Here is a 19,366-nt window from a genome sequence, read left to right as displayed (position 1 = left end):
CTCTATGGGAGGCGTTGCAGGGAACTTTGACAGATATAACAAAACAGTAGAACAACAAAAACAAGGGTGCCGTGGTGCCAGAAACAAAATATGTGTATTGGGGGGGTTAGGTGTCTGTGTTCTCCTTGTTGATTTTGGGTGACGCGCACAAGCGGCGGATAAGCTAGGCCCCTAAATAAGGAACAAGTTGAGGGCTCTAAGCCTTGGCGAACAGGCTGTAAGTGGAAGGCCTTCAGATATGTAGCCCACCAGCGGGGACCAGGTATATTCAAATTCCTTCCTGGTGTCATCTATAATGTCCGCCATTCGCTTGAGGGCCAATGCCCTCCACTATCTTGCGTGCCATTGAGTCAGTGAGGGTGCCTCTGGTCGCTTCCATGCAGCTGCTAGGGCCATTTTAGCGGCCCCCAGGCACAGCCACATAACCGAACGATCACTTTGTGTTTGACGCTTTAAAAGGGGGTCTCGTAACCCTAACAGGGTGTGTTCTAGGGTCTGCGGGATTGGGTATCCTAAAATAAGCTTAATTTTAGAGAGGATCTCCTTCCAGAAAGGCTGGATATGTGGACAGTCCCACCAGATATGTTTAAAGTCGCCCAGAAGGCCACAACCCCTCCAACATCTGTCTGAGGTATTGGGAAAAATCCTATGTAGTTTCTGAGGGTATAGATACCAGTCGTACACAACCTTGTAGTGCGCTTCCCGCAAGTACATTGATCGGTTAAATTTTGTAATGTCGTTGTGTAGGCGTTCCCATTGTTTTCCCTCGGGTGGAGTGTCTATTAGGGTATCCCAGAAGCCTCTGTATCTTGGGGTGGTGCGGGGGCCTAAGGACTGAAGAAGTGCGTAAAGGAAGGAGATGCTCCCCTTAGAGCCACTTCCTGATTGGGCAAATTTTTCAATGGGAAGCAGATCCCTGGTGGCGGCTTGCCGCACCGAGGGCTGCATCACCCAGTATTTGAGCTGTAAGTAGCGGAAGTGTTCCCTACTTGTTAATGCAAACTGCTGCTGGCATTCACTAAACGTGAGGAGCTCTCCTTTGTGAAACAGATGTGAAATCGTGCAGCACCCACCCTCCTTCCAAGCCTCAAAAGGACCCTCGTGCAGTGCTGGGGGGAAGGCCGCATTGTAATGGACGGGCGTGAATGGGGAGGGGAAAGTGGTCAGCCATAGCCGTGTAGTAAGCGTGTCCCAGACCCGGAGTGTGGTGGAGGTGGGTGTGCTGATATACGCATTGGCCGGCCTGTCAACTTTGGGCTTCCAGAGCAAGTCCCAGAAAGTACGGCCTGTGAGCTGGCGATCTATGTGAAGCCAATGCTTCTCTGACTCTCGGAGCGACCACTCCGTGATCACCCGAAGCTGAGCTGCTTTATAGTCCCCCTGGAAGTCTGGGAGGGCCAACCCTCCCTCCCGACGGGGGCGCGTCAACAGGCGGTAGGACAGGCGAGCCCTTTTCCCCTGCCAGATGAACTTAGTCACCATTCGTTTGAGTTCTGTGAAGAGGCCCCTGTCCACAGGGATGGGGAGACCCTGAAAAAGGTAAAGCAAACAAGGGAGTGCGTTCATTTTAATGGCGTTGATTCTACCCAGCCATGTGATATATTCTGTACTCCAACGGACCATATCATTCTTTAATTGGCGAAGCAGCGGAGGGAAATTGGCTTTATAAAGGTCGGAGATTCGTGGAGTGAGTCAAACTCCTAAGTATGTGATTTCCTTGGTTACACAAGAGAATGGAGTGGTGCTGCTTTTCTGACGCCAGACTTCGGCAGGAAGGGTTAAATTAAGCAGAAAGGACTTGGTCAGATTAGTTTTGAAGCCGGACGCACACTCAAACTGTGCCAGTTCTTCTTGGATGGCCGGGAGAGAAATTTGCGGATTAGTAATCGGAGGGAGCACATCGTCAGCGAATAATGAAACCTTGTGATCGTCCAGACCAAAGTGCATCCCATTGATAGCAGGGTTCTGCCTGATCTTGTGTGCCAGTGGCTCAATGCACAAAGCAAAGAGAAGGGGGATAGCGGGCACCCCTGCCTCGTCCCGCGAGCCAGGGGGAACGGGGAAGATGCCACCCCATTGACTAGTACCCGCGAGGTTGGAGCATGGTAATTGGCTCGGATCATCCCTATGAAGGCCTCTGGGAAGCCAAATCTCTGTAAAACTCTAAACAAGAAGGACCATTCAAGCCAGTCAAAGGCCTTCTCTGCGTCCAGCATGAGAAGAGCCGTTGGAATATGTTTCCTCTGAGCCTTTTCTATAACATGAATAATGCATCTCAAGTTATCGTGGGTTTGTCGGCCCTTAATAAAGCCAGATTGATCCGGGTCAATGAGAGAAGGGAGCACCGATTCAAGACGGGTGGCTAAAATTTTTGTACAAATCTTGGCGTCTAAATTTAGGAGGGCAATTGGGCGATATGAAGAGCAGGCCGTGGGCGTTTTACCTGGTTTGGGGATCACTCCTACTATCGCCTCTCTCATAGACGGAGTGGTCTGTTGTGTTGTGGCGATGTCATTAGATAAGGTAGTTAAAAATGGAGTTATTTCGGGATCAAAGGTACGATAAAAATGAGCCGTGTATCCATCGGGCCCTGACGATTTCGGAAGTTTAAGCGCATCAATCGCTTTCTGCACCTCCTCTGGCGTGATAGGTAGGGCCAGATCTTCAGTGACTGACTTGGGGACCTGGAGGCACACAATATTTTTGATTTGATAAAATGGTGGAACACTTGTAATGATTTCAGACAAATATGAATGAGAGACTATCTTTATTGTTGTTCCTGCTCTGCTTTGCTTTGAGAAGAACACGGCTACTGATGTTGATAGGCACAAATATTGGCAAGTAAAATATGGTGGAATTTACGTTGGGAAGTACAGCACAATTATGAGTTTTGCAACTCTTTATGTGGAAAACATGTTGTAGTTTTACTTTATATCCCATTTCTAAGTGCAGAAATCAGAATAGCGAACCATTGTTGCATTGGTAACTACCAAAATTCTCACCAAGATTTTATTTCTCTCAAAACTTATTTTCACTTATGATTTTCTTTTCAGGTTTCTCATCTAGCAACTCTTAATTGGCATGCGTTGTGTGTCACTTTTAAATATTTCTATCTTTTCGAGAATTGATTTCTTGCAATGACTTATCCTTAATATTCTCACTCACAATTACTTATTTTCGAAATTTTGCAGAAAGCATAGGCAAAGGTTTCAATCCCTGAAGGAAATGTGACCCAGTCAGTAGAGTGCTGATTCAGATTGATTGGCAGTTGGGTACATTTCATGGACCGCTCTGCTACAGACTGTTTTTCAATAAGCAGCCACCAGAATTTGATATGCAAATCCAGCTATAGTGAAACTTTGTATTACAGTGGATGATTTGGCCACTACCAGAAGCTATGTTTCAAACACAGGAAACCAGTCTGACTTTGGATGCAATTGACGTCCACTACGATATTATCAGAATTGTGCTGAAATTATTTGACCTATGCCAAAACATTGAAGCCATGTAGTTCTGTTAATTATGCTCCAAATCTAACATCCTGATAATGACCATAACTAACTAATGGGTTGAAATGATGTCAACGCTGTTTGAATTAAAAAATGTATTTATGGCCTTGATTTGACTCGTGGCCATTAGTGGATGAAAAACAGGGCCTTTTTCCGTAGTCTGACTGGACTTGTACTTTGGCTTTACCTTCGCATGAAAAAAAAATCAAGGCTCTGATTTTGAGGGAATGAAAGGATCAGGTTCATCCTTCTTTTAGGCCTTTGGTTCCCTGCTGGGATTAATTTTCAGTTTTGAAGAAATTCTACATTTAAACTTTTACAGAGAGTCCTCACTCTTAAGACTTTCTTCTTGGTGGTGATTACTTTGGCCAGTAGATTAGGTGAATTGGGTTCCCAATCTTCTATGCATCCTTTCCTCAGTATCTTTCTTGGTACAGAAGCCCTAAGATTAGGACACCCTTTGGTTCCCAAAGTTTTTTCTTCTTTTCATTTGGAGTAAGAAGTGATTATTCCTCAATTCTTTCCACCCCCCTCCATTTTGGGTGACGTTTACCTGCATATTTTGGATGTGACAAGAGCTTTTTCAATTCATTCAGAAAGGGCAGTGCCTTTTCATCAATCAGATTCAATTTCTGTTAACATTGGCCCTAGCTAAAATAGATGCAAACCGAATAATCAGACTTTAAATTCAAGGGTTAAATCTCTGGTTTATGCTGCTCATCAGGTTGCCAATAGTCCTTGTCTTTTGGGGATTTAGGAAAGATCTACAATAGACATAGCTGCCTCCTGGATGGAATTCCAAGGGGCTTATTTGATAGAGATTTGCAGAGCTGTTACTTTGGCTAATCATTTCATCTTTATTAGGCTTATGGGCTTCGTTTGTATTTCAATAAATTTGTGAAGCTTACCAATTTTTTGAGTCTTGTTATAAGGTTGATCAGCTTCCATTAGCCTGGGTACAATTTATATGTAATGGATGAAATTAGCAAGTGGGTAAAGAGGCAATTCTTTAGTCACTTATATTAATTCCTTTATTCTTAGTGCTTTCTTTCTCATTTCAACCAATACGTATGCCCCTCCCTTGCTGGTTGGCAGCCAGGTCAAAGGATAAGAGGTGATATATTTTTTCAGCTACATTATATAGAGGATGTGTGAGGGGTCCTGTAATTCAGCATGTTTGATTAAACTGGGCATATTGTTAGATCTTTATTAGTTTCTTTGGATTACTGAAAGCGCCTGTCTTTTGTGGCAGACATACCTTGTACGTAATGATTGAAATGAGGACGAATGGGCTCAGCGTAATCACATTTTATAACCAGGGGCCTCATTAGGATGGCAGTCGGAAACGGGACGGCCCGACCATCTGTCGGCAGTCCCGCCATTGGAATCACGATGCGACCGCCTGTGTGATTGTTAAACTGACTTGTCAATGTGCTACTTCAGTAGTCATCTACGGTGCCTGTTTAATGACAAATACAAGTACTGCAGAGGAACATCATCAGCAAAATCAGAGACACATAGTGAAGGATTTACTTAGGAACTCCATCAATACATATGCAATAACTTCACACTGATCAATGCGAAGATGATTCTAACATCGTAAGGTACCATACAACAAGTAATTTTTCTGTACAGTCCATCAGTCACTTTTGGATCTTGAAAGATGTAATATATAATAGAGTCTTTTTCGAAGTAGAAACCAACCTTAAAGAGCGGGTGGACTGCAGGTAAGTTTCTGTACATAGCAACCGCAAACACTTCTACCAGAAGATGAGCTCGTAGAAGATGACTGACGTTCTGGTGGATGTGGAATTCAGAAGACCGTACCCAAATTTTTGCAAGTAACCAATCATATTCTGCATCCGAAGGTAGAAATATAGGGTTATCAGGCCCAGGTTTCTGATGTATCTGTAAAATATAGAAGAAAATGTGTTACTATTCATTCTGTTACTTTTAGTAAAGCAGAGTAGGTGTGTGGAAAACTGTTACAGAATGCAGACAGTCAGTGAAGGGCAGGCCCTTTTACCCTTTTCTGGATGCCCAACAAGCTTAAGCACATGAACATAGTCAAAGGCAGCAGCTGTTGGTGCCATATAGCAAATGCCTGTTTCTAATACAGTCAAGTATTACTTTCTCCCCACAGTTCACCAACAATGCTCCAGATGCTGAGCATTTTTTTTAAAGCATTTTACGTCATTATAAACCTGATGAATTACCATGTAATCATTTTGCACCAGCACCAACGGCAAATGTGGTAACTCAATATGCATTTACTATTGTCGTAAGCAAAAGTACCACATGGTGACACTGGAAGGCCAAGTTTTGCAAGCATATCCAGCATGGCAGTTCAGGTACCTTAGTAAGACCCTCTTTAGCAGTTAAGGGCGAAGGGCCTGATTAGGATGGCGGTCAAACTTACATCCGATTGCCATCCTGGTGGGAAACGGGACCGCCCGACAAGCTGCTGGCAGTCCCGCACCTTGACTGCCTTCAAGGCAGTCTCAAAGTGTATATTCTGTATTGCGGCAAGTGCTGCTTGCTGCAAAACACTCCACAGTACAAAATATGCACCCCCTGCATATCCCTACACTATGTGGCAAGCACCATACGGTGCCTGATATTGGAGGTCACCAAAGGTGCCTCCCAGGGTCCATGTCGGAGGGCCAGGGAGGAAGGGGGCCCGTTACGGGCCCCCAATGTCCCTTTCCATCTGCCTTTTCATAGCGGGTAAAGCGACATGAAACGTCCAGCGGGAAGGGACATTGTAATCCCTACGCCGTTGCCTGGCAGGCACTGCCACTGTTGTAGGGATACAAGTCCCTCCTATGGACCAACGGGTGTCGGTCGGTCTCTAGGACCTCCAACCATCTGCCCGCCATCCTAACATGGCAGGCTGTAATCAGTATTACGATGGCAGTGAGACCGCCACCAACAGGATCCTGGTGGCGATCCCACCGTAATCAGGCCCATAGGGCCGATCCCTGTGCAAATACGTGTTCTGAATACCAAGCCGTTTGGTAATTATCTAACCTTTGCAGTTTTCCCTTGATTAATAAGGATGTTCAAGTGTGACAAAATATATGTGGGGAGGGGAGAGGCAGGAATCCCAGAAAAAAGGCAAAACATGCAGAGTTTGGTGTGTTAAAAACTGATTACACGTGATGCCTAATTTTTCTGTTGAAAATTCAGAATAGGAAACATTTACCACACGTGGTAATTACCAAATCCTATTACACCAAACTGCTGGCCTAAATCGTCTGTACTTGCTTTAGCTGTCTCCTAGAGCTCTCTAACGATAAAGGCAAGCCTATTCTGGAGTTAGCCAAGACCTTTTATTTTACTAAAATTAGATGTATAATACACTTACTATACAGAGGCTTTCAGCACTGGCCTGTTGTAGCGTCATTCACATTTTACTTCCACCAACGACCGCACAACGGTCAGCCTACTTCAGCTACTGGCTAGTTTCAGTTTGAGTGATTGCATTTGCTCTTTCTTGAGGAGCACATCTGCACACAAGGTAGTTCTTTTCATTGCCAGCATTTTGTTATTTACTTTATTAATTCTTTAGCTCTTTATACTGCTTTTGATGGGAACACAGGTCACATTCCACCTTTATTAGTTCCTGTCTCCTGCAAATGCCATTGTAAATTCCTTTTGGAGTGGACTTTATTTATCAGACTGCTGTGCTGCATATGTCAAAGCAAACCAGATTGTGCCTATTTGAAACTGTTCTTTAACCCTTTCTATGCTCATGACGGAGCGGATCCGTCATGAGCCACAGTGGGTGTGTGCATTGAGGCACTGGGGGAGAGGAAAGAGTTTTTCCTCTCCCCTGATGTCTCTTTGCAGGGCATTTCTGCTGCACGATAACGCACGGCGTCGCGATCGTGCAGCAGAAATGCCCCCACTAGGCACCAGGGATGCATTTTTTTTTTAATGGAAGCGACCCCTTGGGCAAGGGTCGCTTCAAAAGGGGGACAAATTAACCGGATGTTTTTTTCTGCCCCCTTGGGGGTGGATCATCCCGTGTTTTGGGCCTTTCTACCCCCAGTGGGTGCAGAAAACCCCATAGGCACCAGGGATTTTGTTTTGTGTTTAATGGAAACTGCCCCTTCTCTGCATGTTTTTTACGCCCCCTCGGGAGCAGATCAGCCTGCTTATGGCCTCTCTACCTCTGGGGGGAGGGGCAGAAAATCCCACTAGGCACCAGGGATTTTTTTTTGAGTAATGGAAGTGACTCCTTAGGCAAGGGTTGCTTCCAAGGGGGTGAAATTGACTGCATTTTATCCCCCCCCCCCAGATTGGCCTGTTTATTTTGGCCTTTCTGCCCCCAGGGGAGGCAGAAAACTCCTCTAAGCATCAGGGATTTTTTATATTGTAAATGGAAGTGGCCCCTTGGGCAAGGGTTGCTTTCAAGGGGGTCAAATTAAGTTTATGTTTTTTGCCCCCCTCTTGAGGCAGAGCAGCTCGTTTTTGGCCAAACCCCACGAGGCACCAGGGATTATTTTTTATTGCAGATGGAAGTGACCCCTTGCCAATGGTCGCTTCCAAGGAGGTTATATTATTTTTATAGGCATCCCACTGGAAGTGCTGACCTCTGGGTTGCCCCAGGCATGGTGCAGCCGAAATTGCCAGACTTTACTGGTGTTCCAGGATGTAGAGTGGATACTGAAAACTTTTTGCCTATACATTTTTTTCAGTTGTTTCTGGACGATGTATTCTTGGCAGAGATTGTTGAGCAGACTAATTTGTATTCTGAACAGTATTTGAGGGACAACAGTGCCAGCCTTAAGCCCCCTTCTAGAGCTACCTGGTGGACTCCCACACATTTTGAAGAGATGAAGACGTTCTTGGGTTTAACTTTTTTGATGGGCTTGCTAAGGAAGCCATCAATGTCTTCATATTGGTCTACTAGTCCCTTGATGGCAACGGCTATATTTACGACAATCATAAGTCGTGATCGGTATTTGCTTCTGCTTTGGATGCTGCATTTTGTTGATAATTGTTTAGCGTTGCCACAAGATCACCCTGATTGTGACCGTCTTTTTAAGATTCAGCCTCTCATTGATCACTTTGTCGATCGATTTTCTGAGATCTATGCTCCACGGAAAGAATCAGCTGTGGATGAGTTTTTGGTCTTGAGCTTGGTTTTTAGGCAGTACATTCCTAGCAAGAGGGCACAGTATGGAATTAAGATGTATATGCTGTGTGGCAGTAGGACTGGATGTATGTCTAATTTCAGGGTGTATACCGGTAGGGATTCCAGGATTGACCCCCCTGGTTGTCCGTCCACTTTTGGCGTGACTGAGAAAATTGTGTGGGAACTTGGTAAAGGACTTTTTAACAAAGATCATCATTTACATGTAGAAAAAAAACTTCTACACTGATGTGCAGTTGTTCAGGGAATTTGCCAAAGTGGACACTGTTGCTTGTGGCACAATCCGCTCTAACGGTAAAGGTTTCCCTAAAGAACTTGTTTGTCAAAAGCTTGTGCAGGGACTTGCGTAGTGAGGAACTTCTAGCTGTGAAGTTTGCAGACAGGAGAGATGTCTACATGCTGACTACCATCCATGATGAAAGCACTTCGCCTGTGACTGTTTGGGGTCAGGTTGCTGAAGTGCGTTAACCTGTGTGCATTTTAGACCAGAATAGGCACATGGGTGGTGTTGATAGAGTAGATCAGAGGTAGGAACCTTACACTGCTCTTCCTAAGGCTTACATTTGGTATAAGAAGTTGGCTATCCATCTTTTCCACTTTGCAACCTTTAATGCTTTTGTTGTATGTAAGAATTGTTGTCCTGAGTCAACGATGACTTTTGTTAAGTTTCAGGAGTCTGTGATAGGCAGCCTTGTTGTAGTGGAACAGGCAAGTGTTCCTAGAGTTGTAGTGGTGGAGGATGTGGCTAGATTGAAAGATCGCCACTTTCCTGATCACATTCCTCCCACGCCCTTAAAAGACTTACCCAGTAGGATATGTAGAGTCTGTTGGCAAAGAGGTACACGGAAGGAGACTCGTATGTACTGCCCAGAGTGTCCTTCTGACCCTGCGCTGTGTGTGCCTGCTTGTTTTAGAATGTACCACACTCAAAATCATTTTTTGCGGGCATCCATGAGTGGTAAAGTGAACTGCCTGGTCTGTATTGTATTATATTTTTGTTCAGTTTCAAGGTTGACATTAGTGCAATGTATTTAGTTTCAGATTTTGTGTTAGTAGATTTGTATCTACTTATAACTTGTTTGTATTTTTTTTTATAAAAAAAAACCCTAAATGTGATGGCAGTGTGTGTAGGCTGGCGATTGGCTGGCGGGGTGCATGGACTAGGGCTTGGCTGACGGTGCGCGTGGACTGACGCTTGGCTGGCGGTGTGCATGAACTGGCGCTTGGCTGGTGATGTGCGTGAACTAGCACTTGGCTGGGGGTGTGCATGGACTGGAACTTGGCTGGCGGTGTGAATGGACTGATGCTTGGCTAGTGGTGTGCTTGGACTGGAGTTTGGCTGGCGGTGTGCGTGAACTGGCGCTCGGCTGGCGGTGTGTGAGTAGTAACTTGCTTCTGGTCACTACACACACTGGTAGCCAAACGCCAGTCCACACAGTCCGTCAGCCGGTGTGGTTGCTGTGTCAGTTATGTGGGCATGTGAAAGTGATGGGCCCTTGAATGGTGCTGTCTGCTGATGTGAGTGTTGTAATCTGATGGGTCCACGGCTGGTGGTGTGAATGGTTTTGTATATGTCACACGTTTGAAAGGTGTTTCAATGGCCTGTAAAGAGGTCCCTTGTCGTGGCTTTACAGCTTACGAGCTGCGAGTCAATGGTTCAGTTTCTTGTCCCTTCAATTATTAACAGTGCATTTCATTTTTGGGAAATCGCTTGTTAATAAAATTGTATGTACTGAACCATCACTCACCCTTGTGCCAAATCCAACCAGTATGTGCGTGTGTGCTTGAGGAATAGATGGTTGTGCAGTAATATTTGTCTTTTCTGTCTTTTTGTGAATGTTGTAATGTGTTGGTTCCGTGCTTGGTGGTGTGAATAGTCTTGTGTGTATCATGTACCAAAGGTGTGTGAATGGCCTGTAAAGCAATTGGGGCTTGACGCCGCTTTACAGCTCATGAGCTGCGAGTCACTGGTTCCGTTTTTTGTCCTTTCAATTACTGACAGTGCATTTCATTTTTGTGAAATCTCTTGTTCATAAAATTTTATATACTAAACCATCACTCGCCCTCGTGCCAAATCCAACCAATATGTGTGTATGCTTGAGGAATAGATGGTTGTGTAGTAATATTTGTCTTTCCTGTCTTTCTCTGCCAAGGTGTACATTACATCCAAGAAAAACCTACCAACTCTATACATTCTCATACACTAAACACCCAGGGAAGAACATGATGATGGCTCTCTCGTGGATCCCAACAAGCTATCTTAAGCACAATGTCCTGCAAACCTCAAAATGTGACTGTCACTATTTCCTTGCATTACTGTGCCATAATTTTCAAACTTCAGAAAGAAACAACACATTTCCTACCACCCAGCATTTGCCCAAGTCTCCTGATAAAACTGGTACCTCACTTGTGTAGGTGGGCCAAGTACCCGTGGCAGGGAAGGGCCCAAAACGTATTGTGGGGACATCAAATTGTCCTATTTCAAAACGACATGGTTTTGCAAGGGGGGTCACCTGAGTTTTTAGCCTCGGGCTCAGCGGGCATCTATGTAAACCTACCAAACCCACACATTTCTGAAAACTAGACACCCGCGGGAGTCCAGGAAGGTATGGCTTGCATGGATCCTCCAACGCTTTCCTGCCCAGAATTCTATGCAAACCTCAAATTTAGCTGAAAGTAACCATATTTTGCTCATGTTTGTGTGTGGAAACGTGGTGGGATCACTGAGCCGACACGAATTTCCCACCACCTAGCATTCCCCCAGGTCTCCCAATAAAAATGGTATCCTACTTGTGTGGGCGGGCCGAGTACCCGCGACAGGCAAGGGCCCAAAACACATTGTTGAGACATCAAAATTACCTATCACAAAACTACTTGGTTTTGCAAGGAGAGTCACCTGGGTTTTTGGCCCCAGGCTCGGCAGTCATCTAGGGAAACCTACCAAACCCACACTTTTCTGAAAACTAGACACCCGTGGGAGTCTAGGGAGGTATGGCTTGTGTGGATCCCCCAATGTTGTCCTACCCAGAATCCCCTACAAACCTCAAATTTAGATGAAAAAATCACTTTTTCCATTCATTTTTGCATGGGTTCACCGTGCCGGCACAAATGTCCTACCACCCAGTGTTCCGCTTGTTCTTCCGAGTGAAATGATACCTCACTTGTGTCGGTGGGCCTGTGACTGGGAAGGCCCAAAAACATAGGGATTTAGGCTATAGCACAGCAAATTCTAAGCGCTACGTTAAAAAAAATACGTTTTAGCCGATTCTGCATTTGACAGCCACACAAGTGAGGTATCATTTTACTTGGGAGACCAAGGGGAATAATGGGTGGAAGGAGATTAGTGCCGGCATGGTGATCCCACACAAAAATGTGTGGAGAAAGTGATTTTTTCAGCTAAATTTGGGGCATCCACTCAAACTGTACCTCACTGGACTCTTCAGCGTGTCTAGCTTTCAGAAATATGTGGGTTTCCATAGATGGCCGCCGAGCTTGGGGCCAAAAACCCAGGTGCCCCCACTTGCAAAATCAAGTCTTTTTGTGATAGGTAATTTTGTTGTTTCCACAATACATTTTGGGCCCTTCCGTGCTGCAGGTACTTGGTCCACCCACACAAGTGAGGTACCATTTTTATCGGGAGACCTGGGGGAATGTTGGGTGGTAGGAAATTTGTGTCAGCACAACTTTCCCACACAGAAATTGGAGAAAAATTGGATTTTGTCAGCTAGATTTGAGGTTAGCAGAGGATTCTAGGTAGGAAAACATTGGGGGATCCATGCAAGCCATACCTCCCTGGATCCCCCCAGTTCTCTAGTTTGCAGAAATATGTGGTTTTGGTAGGTTTCCCTAGACGGCTGCCGAGCCTGAGGCCAAAAACCCAGATAACCCCCAGACAAAAACAGGTTGTTTTGTGATAGGTAATTTTGATGTCTCCACAATATGTTTTGGGCCCTTGCCTGTCACGGGCATTTGGCCCACCCCCATGAGTGAGGTACTATTTTTATTGGAAGACTTTGGGGAATAAGGGGTGGGTGGAATTTTGTGGATCCACACAGATTCCAGAACTTTCCATCACAGAAGAGGAAAATTAGTTTTTTTTACAAAGTTTGCGGTTTGCAATGGATTCTGGGTAACAGAACCTGGTGGGAGCCACTCAAGTCACCCCATCCTGGATTCCCCTGGGTGTCTAGTTTTGAAAAATGTATAGCTTTGCTAGGTTTCCCTATGTGCTGGCAGAGGTTCCAGTGTGATCCTGACCTCTCTTGATTTGCTCTTAGCTTTCCCGAACACCATAAATTTGGTTTTGGCAACGTTAAGTTCCAAACTCCTGTCCTGCATAAGTCCAAAAACTTATCAATTAAGATTTGCAAGCCTATTGGGGTTGTTGAAGTAAGTAAAGAATCATCTGCAAAGAGCGGGATTGATGTCAGGAGAGTCATTCCTGCAGTTCAGTAGGCAGCTGGCCACATCGTTGATAAACAGAGAAAATAATGTAGGAGCAAGCACATATTCCTGGCACCCCCCCCCCCCACTCTATCGGTATTTTGTCAGGTACAATTTTTATCAGAAGACTTTTGGGAAAGTGGGGTGGGTGGAATTTTGTGGATCCACGCAGATTCCAGAACTTTCCATCACAGAAGAGGAAAATTAGTTTTTTTTACAAAGTTTGCGGTTTGCAATGGATTCTGGGTAACAGAACCTGGTGGGAGCCACTCAAGTCACCCCATCCTGGATTCCCCTGGGTGTCTAGTTTTGAAAAATGTATAGCTTTGCTAGGTTTCCCTATGTGCTGGCAGAGGAAGGGTTCAAAATCCACAGCTAGGCACTTTGCAAAAAAAGTGTCTATTTTCACTTTAAAAATGTGGTGTGTCCATGTTGCATTTTGGGCCATTTCCTGTCGTGGGCACTAGGCCTACCCACACAAGTGAGGTACCATTGGTATCGGGAGACTTAGAGAAACACAGAATTGTAGAGCAACTGTTATTACCTATTGACTTTCTATTCATTTCTGCTTTCCAAATGTAAGACAAGGTGTCAAAAATAAGTCACTTTGAAGAATGTCCTATAATTGAGATTTTTTTAATAACTTTATTAACACATCATAGTAACATAAGTATAGTTGTTCACTTTTTTAAGATTACAATTGATGCAAATGCAGTACAATGTCAAACATCAATATCCATTCTGTCATGGCTCGTATCAATCAGAAGAATAGCGACAGCTAGTGGAATAAAGATCAAGAAAAAACATAGTCCCATGGCCCCTCCCCTATCCATTAACAATATCGTACATGGATTATCAGTGGAAATATGTACCCATCCAAACCCAGCAAGTATAGGAGCCGCCTTACAGCAGGCGGGGATCCGACTCAACATGGCAAGTAGGCACTCTGAGTATCTGGCAGTAGTGGACCCCGTAACCTCCTATCCGACCCCGGCAGGGACATTGCCCGGTTTAAGCAATGAATCAGAGGTGCGCTGAATGGATGCCACATAGGACTTGTAGGGACCCCAGATGTCCCTGGGACGGGAGGAGCTAGGTAGTGTACTGGAATACACTTCACTATTGGTATTACAATGAGCTAGACTAGTCAGCAAACTCTGTAAAGTGGGAACTGATCTACGATCCCAGTGAATGGCGATTTCCCTTTTGGCTAGTAGAAGGCTGAGGGATGAGAATTTCCTAACGGTTTTGGGGAAGTTTACAACATAACCCAACAGTGCAATCTCCGGTGTGGGGATGAGGGGCAGTTTGATCATGTCGCCTGGTGTTTTGTGCACATTCTCCCAATAAGGTTGTAATGCGGGGCAGGTCCAGGTAAGGTGTGCGAAATCTGCGTGCGGGGCTTTACATTTGCAGCAGGTGTGAGGTGTGGTCGGATCTAACCTATGAGCTTTGGCAAGTGTGATGTAAATTCTATGAGGAAAATTAAAGTGTAGCAATTTATGCCTACTGTTGAGTGAGACGTCTTTCGTGACTGAACAGCATTTCGCCCATTGGTCAACAGTGATAGGGCGGCCCAAATCACCCTCCCAATCCTTGCGGATCTTGTCGTCGCGGACCGGTAGCATACCGGAACATGCCCTATAATGCTTAGATATGAGGTGTACACCGCTTATATTCTCAATGATTAGAGAGAGTGGAGTAAACGAGTCTGGCTCAATGGGAAATCCAGGAAGCGTAGCCCGTAAGGCCGAATGGATCCGTCTGTAAATTAAGCTGTCCACGAATATAGCGTCACGGAAACGGTCATCTTTCATTGCAGAAAAGATATGGCCTTCGGGATATAGGTCCCCGAGTTTTGTAATGGAAAGTTGGACAAGGTACGCTGTACAAGTCTCTCACCCGTTATGGGCAGCCAGCGGGCACTGGGGAGAGGGAGAGCTGAGGAGTAAAGTGTTGGGGAACCAGTATAACGTTTAAGTTTATCCCACGCCCAGCGGTAGTGGAGACAGTCTGTATGTCCTTAGGATCTCTGGGCACTCTTTTAAGCAAGACGGTGGACAGCCGCTCAGGGAGGACTAAATCTGCTTACGGGCGAATTAATGGGATTCTGGCGTCAGGATGATACCATGCGCAGGCATAGCTGCATTGAGTGACGAGATAATATAGGTGAAAATTCGGGACTCCATACCCACCCCTTTCATAGGGTAAAGTGAGAACCTGCCAGCGAACTCGCGCCTGTTTGGCCCCCAGACCAATCGAGTGAGGTGCGATTGTAGCTTTAAAAAGAAACTGCTCGGGAGGGGAATGGGGATATTATTAAAAAGGTATAAAAATCTGGGGAGCACTACCATTTTGATAATGGCAACCCTGCAGGCGATAGACAATGGCAGTCGCAGCCACCTCTCCACCTGGGCCTCAAGTGCCCCTACTGCCTGGCCGTAGTTGAGGCGGAAAATCTGGTCGCTGTCCAAGTGGACGTGGATGCCCAAATATTGATCCAGGAAGGGTTCGAAGAAAGGGCATGGCTTGGCACATAAACATTGAGAAGTTAATTGGCCATTTGCTGCCCTCGAGGCATAGCGCTCTCCCACAGTCACCTAGTACCTAATCTTAAGCTTTGAACGACCTTCAGTGCACCATTCGAGAGGGAACTCACATGTCCATTGGACTGTACTGGGGGTTAAGGGGAAGATGACCGACTTGCGCCAGTTGATGCCCAGGCCGGAGTGCTGCCCAAAACGGAGAATCTCTCTAATGAGCGGCTCCAAATTCACCTGGGGTTCGCGTACGTACAAGATAGTGTTATCCGCATACAGCGAGACCAGGAGATGGCCGGTATTAAATTGTAGTCCCTGCTGTAGATAATTTTCCTGGAAGTGGCAAATTAAAGGGTCCATGGAGAGAATAAATAATAAAGGCGACAGGGGGCACCCCTGGCGCATGCCGTGAGAGAGAGGAAAAGGTCGGGAAAGTGTGCCGTTTAGGCGAAGTCTCGCCGTGGGGCAGCTATAAAGCAATGCAGTTGAGGCTATGAATCCCACTGGCATACCCATGCGGCCTATGACTGACATGAAGAAAGGCCATTCTAAGGTGTCAAAGGCCTTCTCAGTGTCCAGTAGAATTGCAGCAGTGGGAACCTCTGGGTTAATGCTGTGGTGGACCGAGAACATTGTCCAAAGGTGCAGAGAAGTTGAACGGTTGGGGACAAAGCCAGAGTGGGCCGGAGAAATAATGAATTCCATCCATTGGGATAAGCAATTGGCAACAATTTTAGTGAGGATTTTATAGTCTAAATTAAGTAGGAACAGAGGTCTGTAGGATCTGCAGAAGGACGGGTCTTTGCTGCGGCTTAGGGAGGAGTACAACAGCTTCGCGAAGTGTGAGGGGTAGCATCTGATTCTCGAGGGCCTCTGCGTACACCTCAGTTAGTTGCGGCGCCAACAAGTCTTGATAGGACTTGTAGAATTCCTCTGTTAAGCCATCCAGCCCGGGGTGAAGGATCAACGGAGAGAGTCGATGGCTCCAAGTACTTCAGCCTCGGAGATCGGCCACCAGGGAATCCTGCATATCTTTCTCCAGATATACTAGCGCGATCTCCGATAGATAGGACGTCTGTGCCGTAAAATCTCGACCCAGTTTAGAAGTGTAGAGAGAGGTAAAGTAGGCCAGGAATTCAACTCTGATTTCCGTGGTGCCCCTGAGAGTCAGGTTAGTGGAAGAGTGTAGGCCTTACTATAGGGAGGTCGTAGATCTCGCGGTCAGCTGCGTCTCTATATTCAGTGAGAAGAGTCAAGCGCGGACCTGCCACCTCCGGGCTGGGGGTATGTTGTGTCGCATTGTCAAGGTCAGTGAGGTCCCGCTCCAATTGCCTGAGTGTAGTACGGAGAGCTTTAAGCACCCCTGAATGCTTGACAATGCAAACACCTCTTATGTATGCCTTAAATGCCTCCCATAGAACCACCCAGGTATCAACCGAGCCAGTGTTGATGTCAAAGTAGTCTTCAATGGCCTTACGTACTTCAGAATGAAAATATCATCAAGGAGGGCCAGGCCAGGGAAGCCCCACTGCCGCTTAAACCCTTCAGGTCGTGGAACTCGTAGTAGGAGCTTAACAGGGGAATGGTTGGAATACTTTCTCTGGAGTGTCTCAAGAGAATGGTACCAGAAAGTGGCACCTGGAGTGGGAAGCCAGTAATCAAGTCTAGTCCATGTATTATGGTAGCCTGCATAGTGTGTGAAATCAGTGTGGGAATGGTTGTGCGTGCACCCAACATCGAGGAGAGAGAATTGGTCGCACAGGTCAAAGAGAGCGTGGCGCGCACGAGGTTTAGTGGTAGGGGCGTTGGCGGTACCATCCAGCTCAGGGTTAAGAAGTAGATTAAAATCCCCGCCCATCAGCAGTAAGATGGGGTCTAGCTTTGAGAGTTGTTCATGGAGGGAATTAAAACATTTCGGTGAGTGAATGTTCGGTGCATATACACAAATCAAGGCAAGGCTGTGGCCCATTAGAGACCCCGCTACGATGGTGTATCTACCCTCGCAATCAGTTGAGACCGAATGGAGACTGAAAGGAACCCTCTTGTGAATGAGAATGGCCGTGCCCCTAGCATAATTACTAAAGTTGGCAAAATACCTGTGGGCGCCCCAACTGGTGGCGAAGCGGGCAGGGTCGGATTTAGGCAAATGCGTTTCTTGCAGAAAGGCAATGTCTACATTATGCCGGAGTAAGTAGTGAAGAACCTGTCTCCTCTTACCGGTATCATTGAGGCCCCGGACTTTCCAGGACATCAAGGACAGGCTGGAGGTGCCATCAGTCGTTCCTAGCTGAGCCATCAAATAGTTATGAAATAAAGGACAGATACGAATATTAAACAGATAAAAGCAGACTGTGTCAGTGAACAATACCAACAACAAACATCAACTGTTATGCAATGGCGGTTACCCTCCCCCCACCCCCTCCCAACCTTACTACAAAAAGAGCAAGGCAAACCCACAACAGATAGCAATACTTAGAGTACCAATTGACTTTACATTGGACAATGTTAGCCCTGAAATAGTACATACGGGAAACCATAAACAAACCCAAGATGTACACCAAGGGGGGTGGCAATGCCACGGCAGTGGGCCAGCTATGAGGGACATATCAGAGTGATGAGTAGCGTTATCCCCATATTTTATAACTAAATCATCATAAGAGCAGTGCAGCAGATTCAACCAGTCCCGGAACCAGAAAAGAGTTCCATGCTTGCTTCGGAACTACTATGCGGAGGAGAGGGCTTACCCCCGCTCGCAACCGCCTGATTGTTGTTTTGCTTATAGGCGCGGCAAAAGTCCTGGGCGAGAGTAGGATTCTCAAAAATACAAGTCCGACCATTCACGTCGATTTTCAATCTGGTGGGGTATAGCATGCCATATTTCAAGCCTAAGTTCTGAAGAGTAGCCTTAACCCCATCATATTTGCACCGGGCCTCCTGTACCATGATGGGAAAGTCTGGATAGAAGGCAAGTTTGGAGCCCTGCCCTGCTCATCAATGAACAATCCTTTGTTTCCGGTTTCCAAACCAGACAATACATATCGTCTAGTTTTGGATTACAGACACCTGAACACTTGTTCTAAAACATTTGCTGTGCAAAATACACACAGTACAGCATTAATGAATAACATTGTGCGTAAAAAATATAAAACCACATTAGATATTTCAAATGGTTTCTTTTGTCAAAACATAGCACCTGAAAGTAGGTACTTGACAGCTTTCTTAATAATGGGGACCCAGGGTCACTTTTGTTGACTCCCACAAGGGTTCAAGAACAGCCTGGGTTATTCTCAGCAAGAGTAACAGAGTTACTACAAATTTATGATGATGAGGCATTGTCATATGTCGATGATATCTATCTGACAGACCATGACCTGGATAGGCACTTGAACAGGTGAATACCTTTATACTGGGCTTCGCCTCTGAGGGCTATAAATACCACTTTAAAAAATCCAGAATTGCCCATCTCAATGTCCTTTTCCTAGGATAAGAGCTTTCAAGTGAAGGAAAAAGCCTGGCAGTTAACTTTTTAGAAAGGTGTGCGCTGCTCCAACCTCCAAAAACGCTGAAAAACTTACAGTCGATTCTAGGTTTCCTAAATTTTGGAAGAACTTACATTCTAAATTACGCAGAAAGGGTTAAACCTCTCTACGAATTAATCAAACCTGATTTCAAAATCAAAAATTGCCACAGGAACACACTGATATCCTGCGTTC

The 19,366-nt window shown here is 45.7% G+C and overlaps 1 protein-coding gene across 2 annotated transcripts in view; it reads right to left on the bottom strand.

Annotated features, from left to right (window-relative positions):
- LOC146867160 (polyunsaturated fatty acid 5-lipoxygenase-like) overlaps nt 1-19,366 on the bottom strand; it is an 854,256-nt gene that overhangs the window by 382,076 nt on the left and 452,814 nt on the right. For both annotated transcript variants that reach the window (XM_085603708.1, XM_085603710.1), the window contains one exon: nt 5,214-5,417. In XM_085603708.1, the coding sequence (XP_085459834.1) occupies nt 5,214-5,417 (204 nt within the window). The remainder of the gene's footprint in view (nt 1-5,213; nt 5,418-19,366) is intronic.

This window comes from Triturus cristatus, chromosome 1_2, assembly GCF_964204655.1.
Source record: "Triturus cristatus chromosome 1_2, aTriCri1.1, whole genome shotgun sequence".
NCBI classification, from domain to species: Eukaryota; Metazoa; Chordata; class Amphibia; order Caudata; family Salamandridae; genus Triturus; species Triturus cristatus.
Note: the sequence above shows the minus strand (reverse complement) of the source record. Positions and strands in the feature narration are given on the sequence as shown.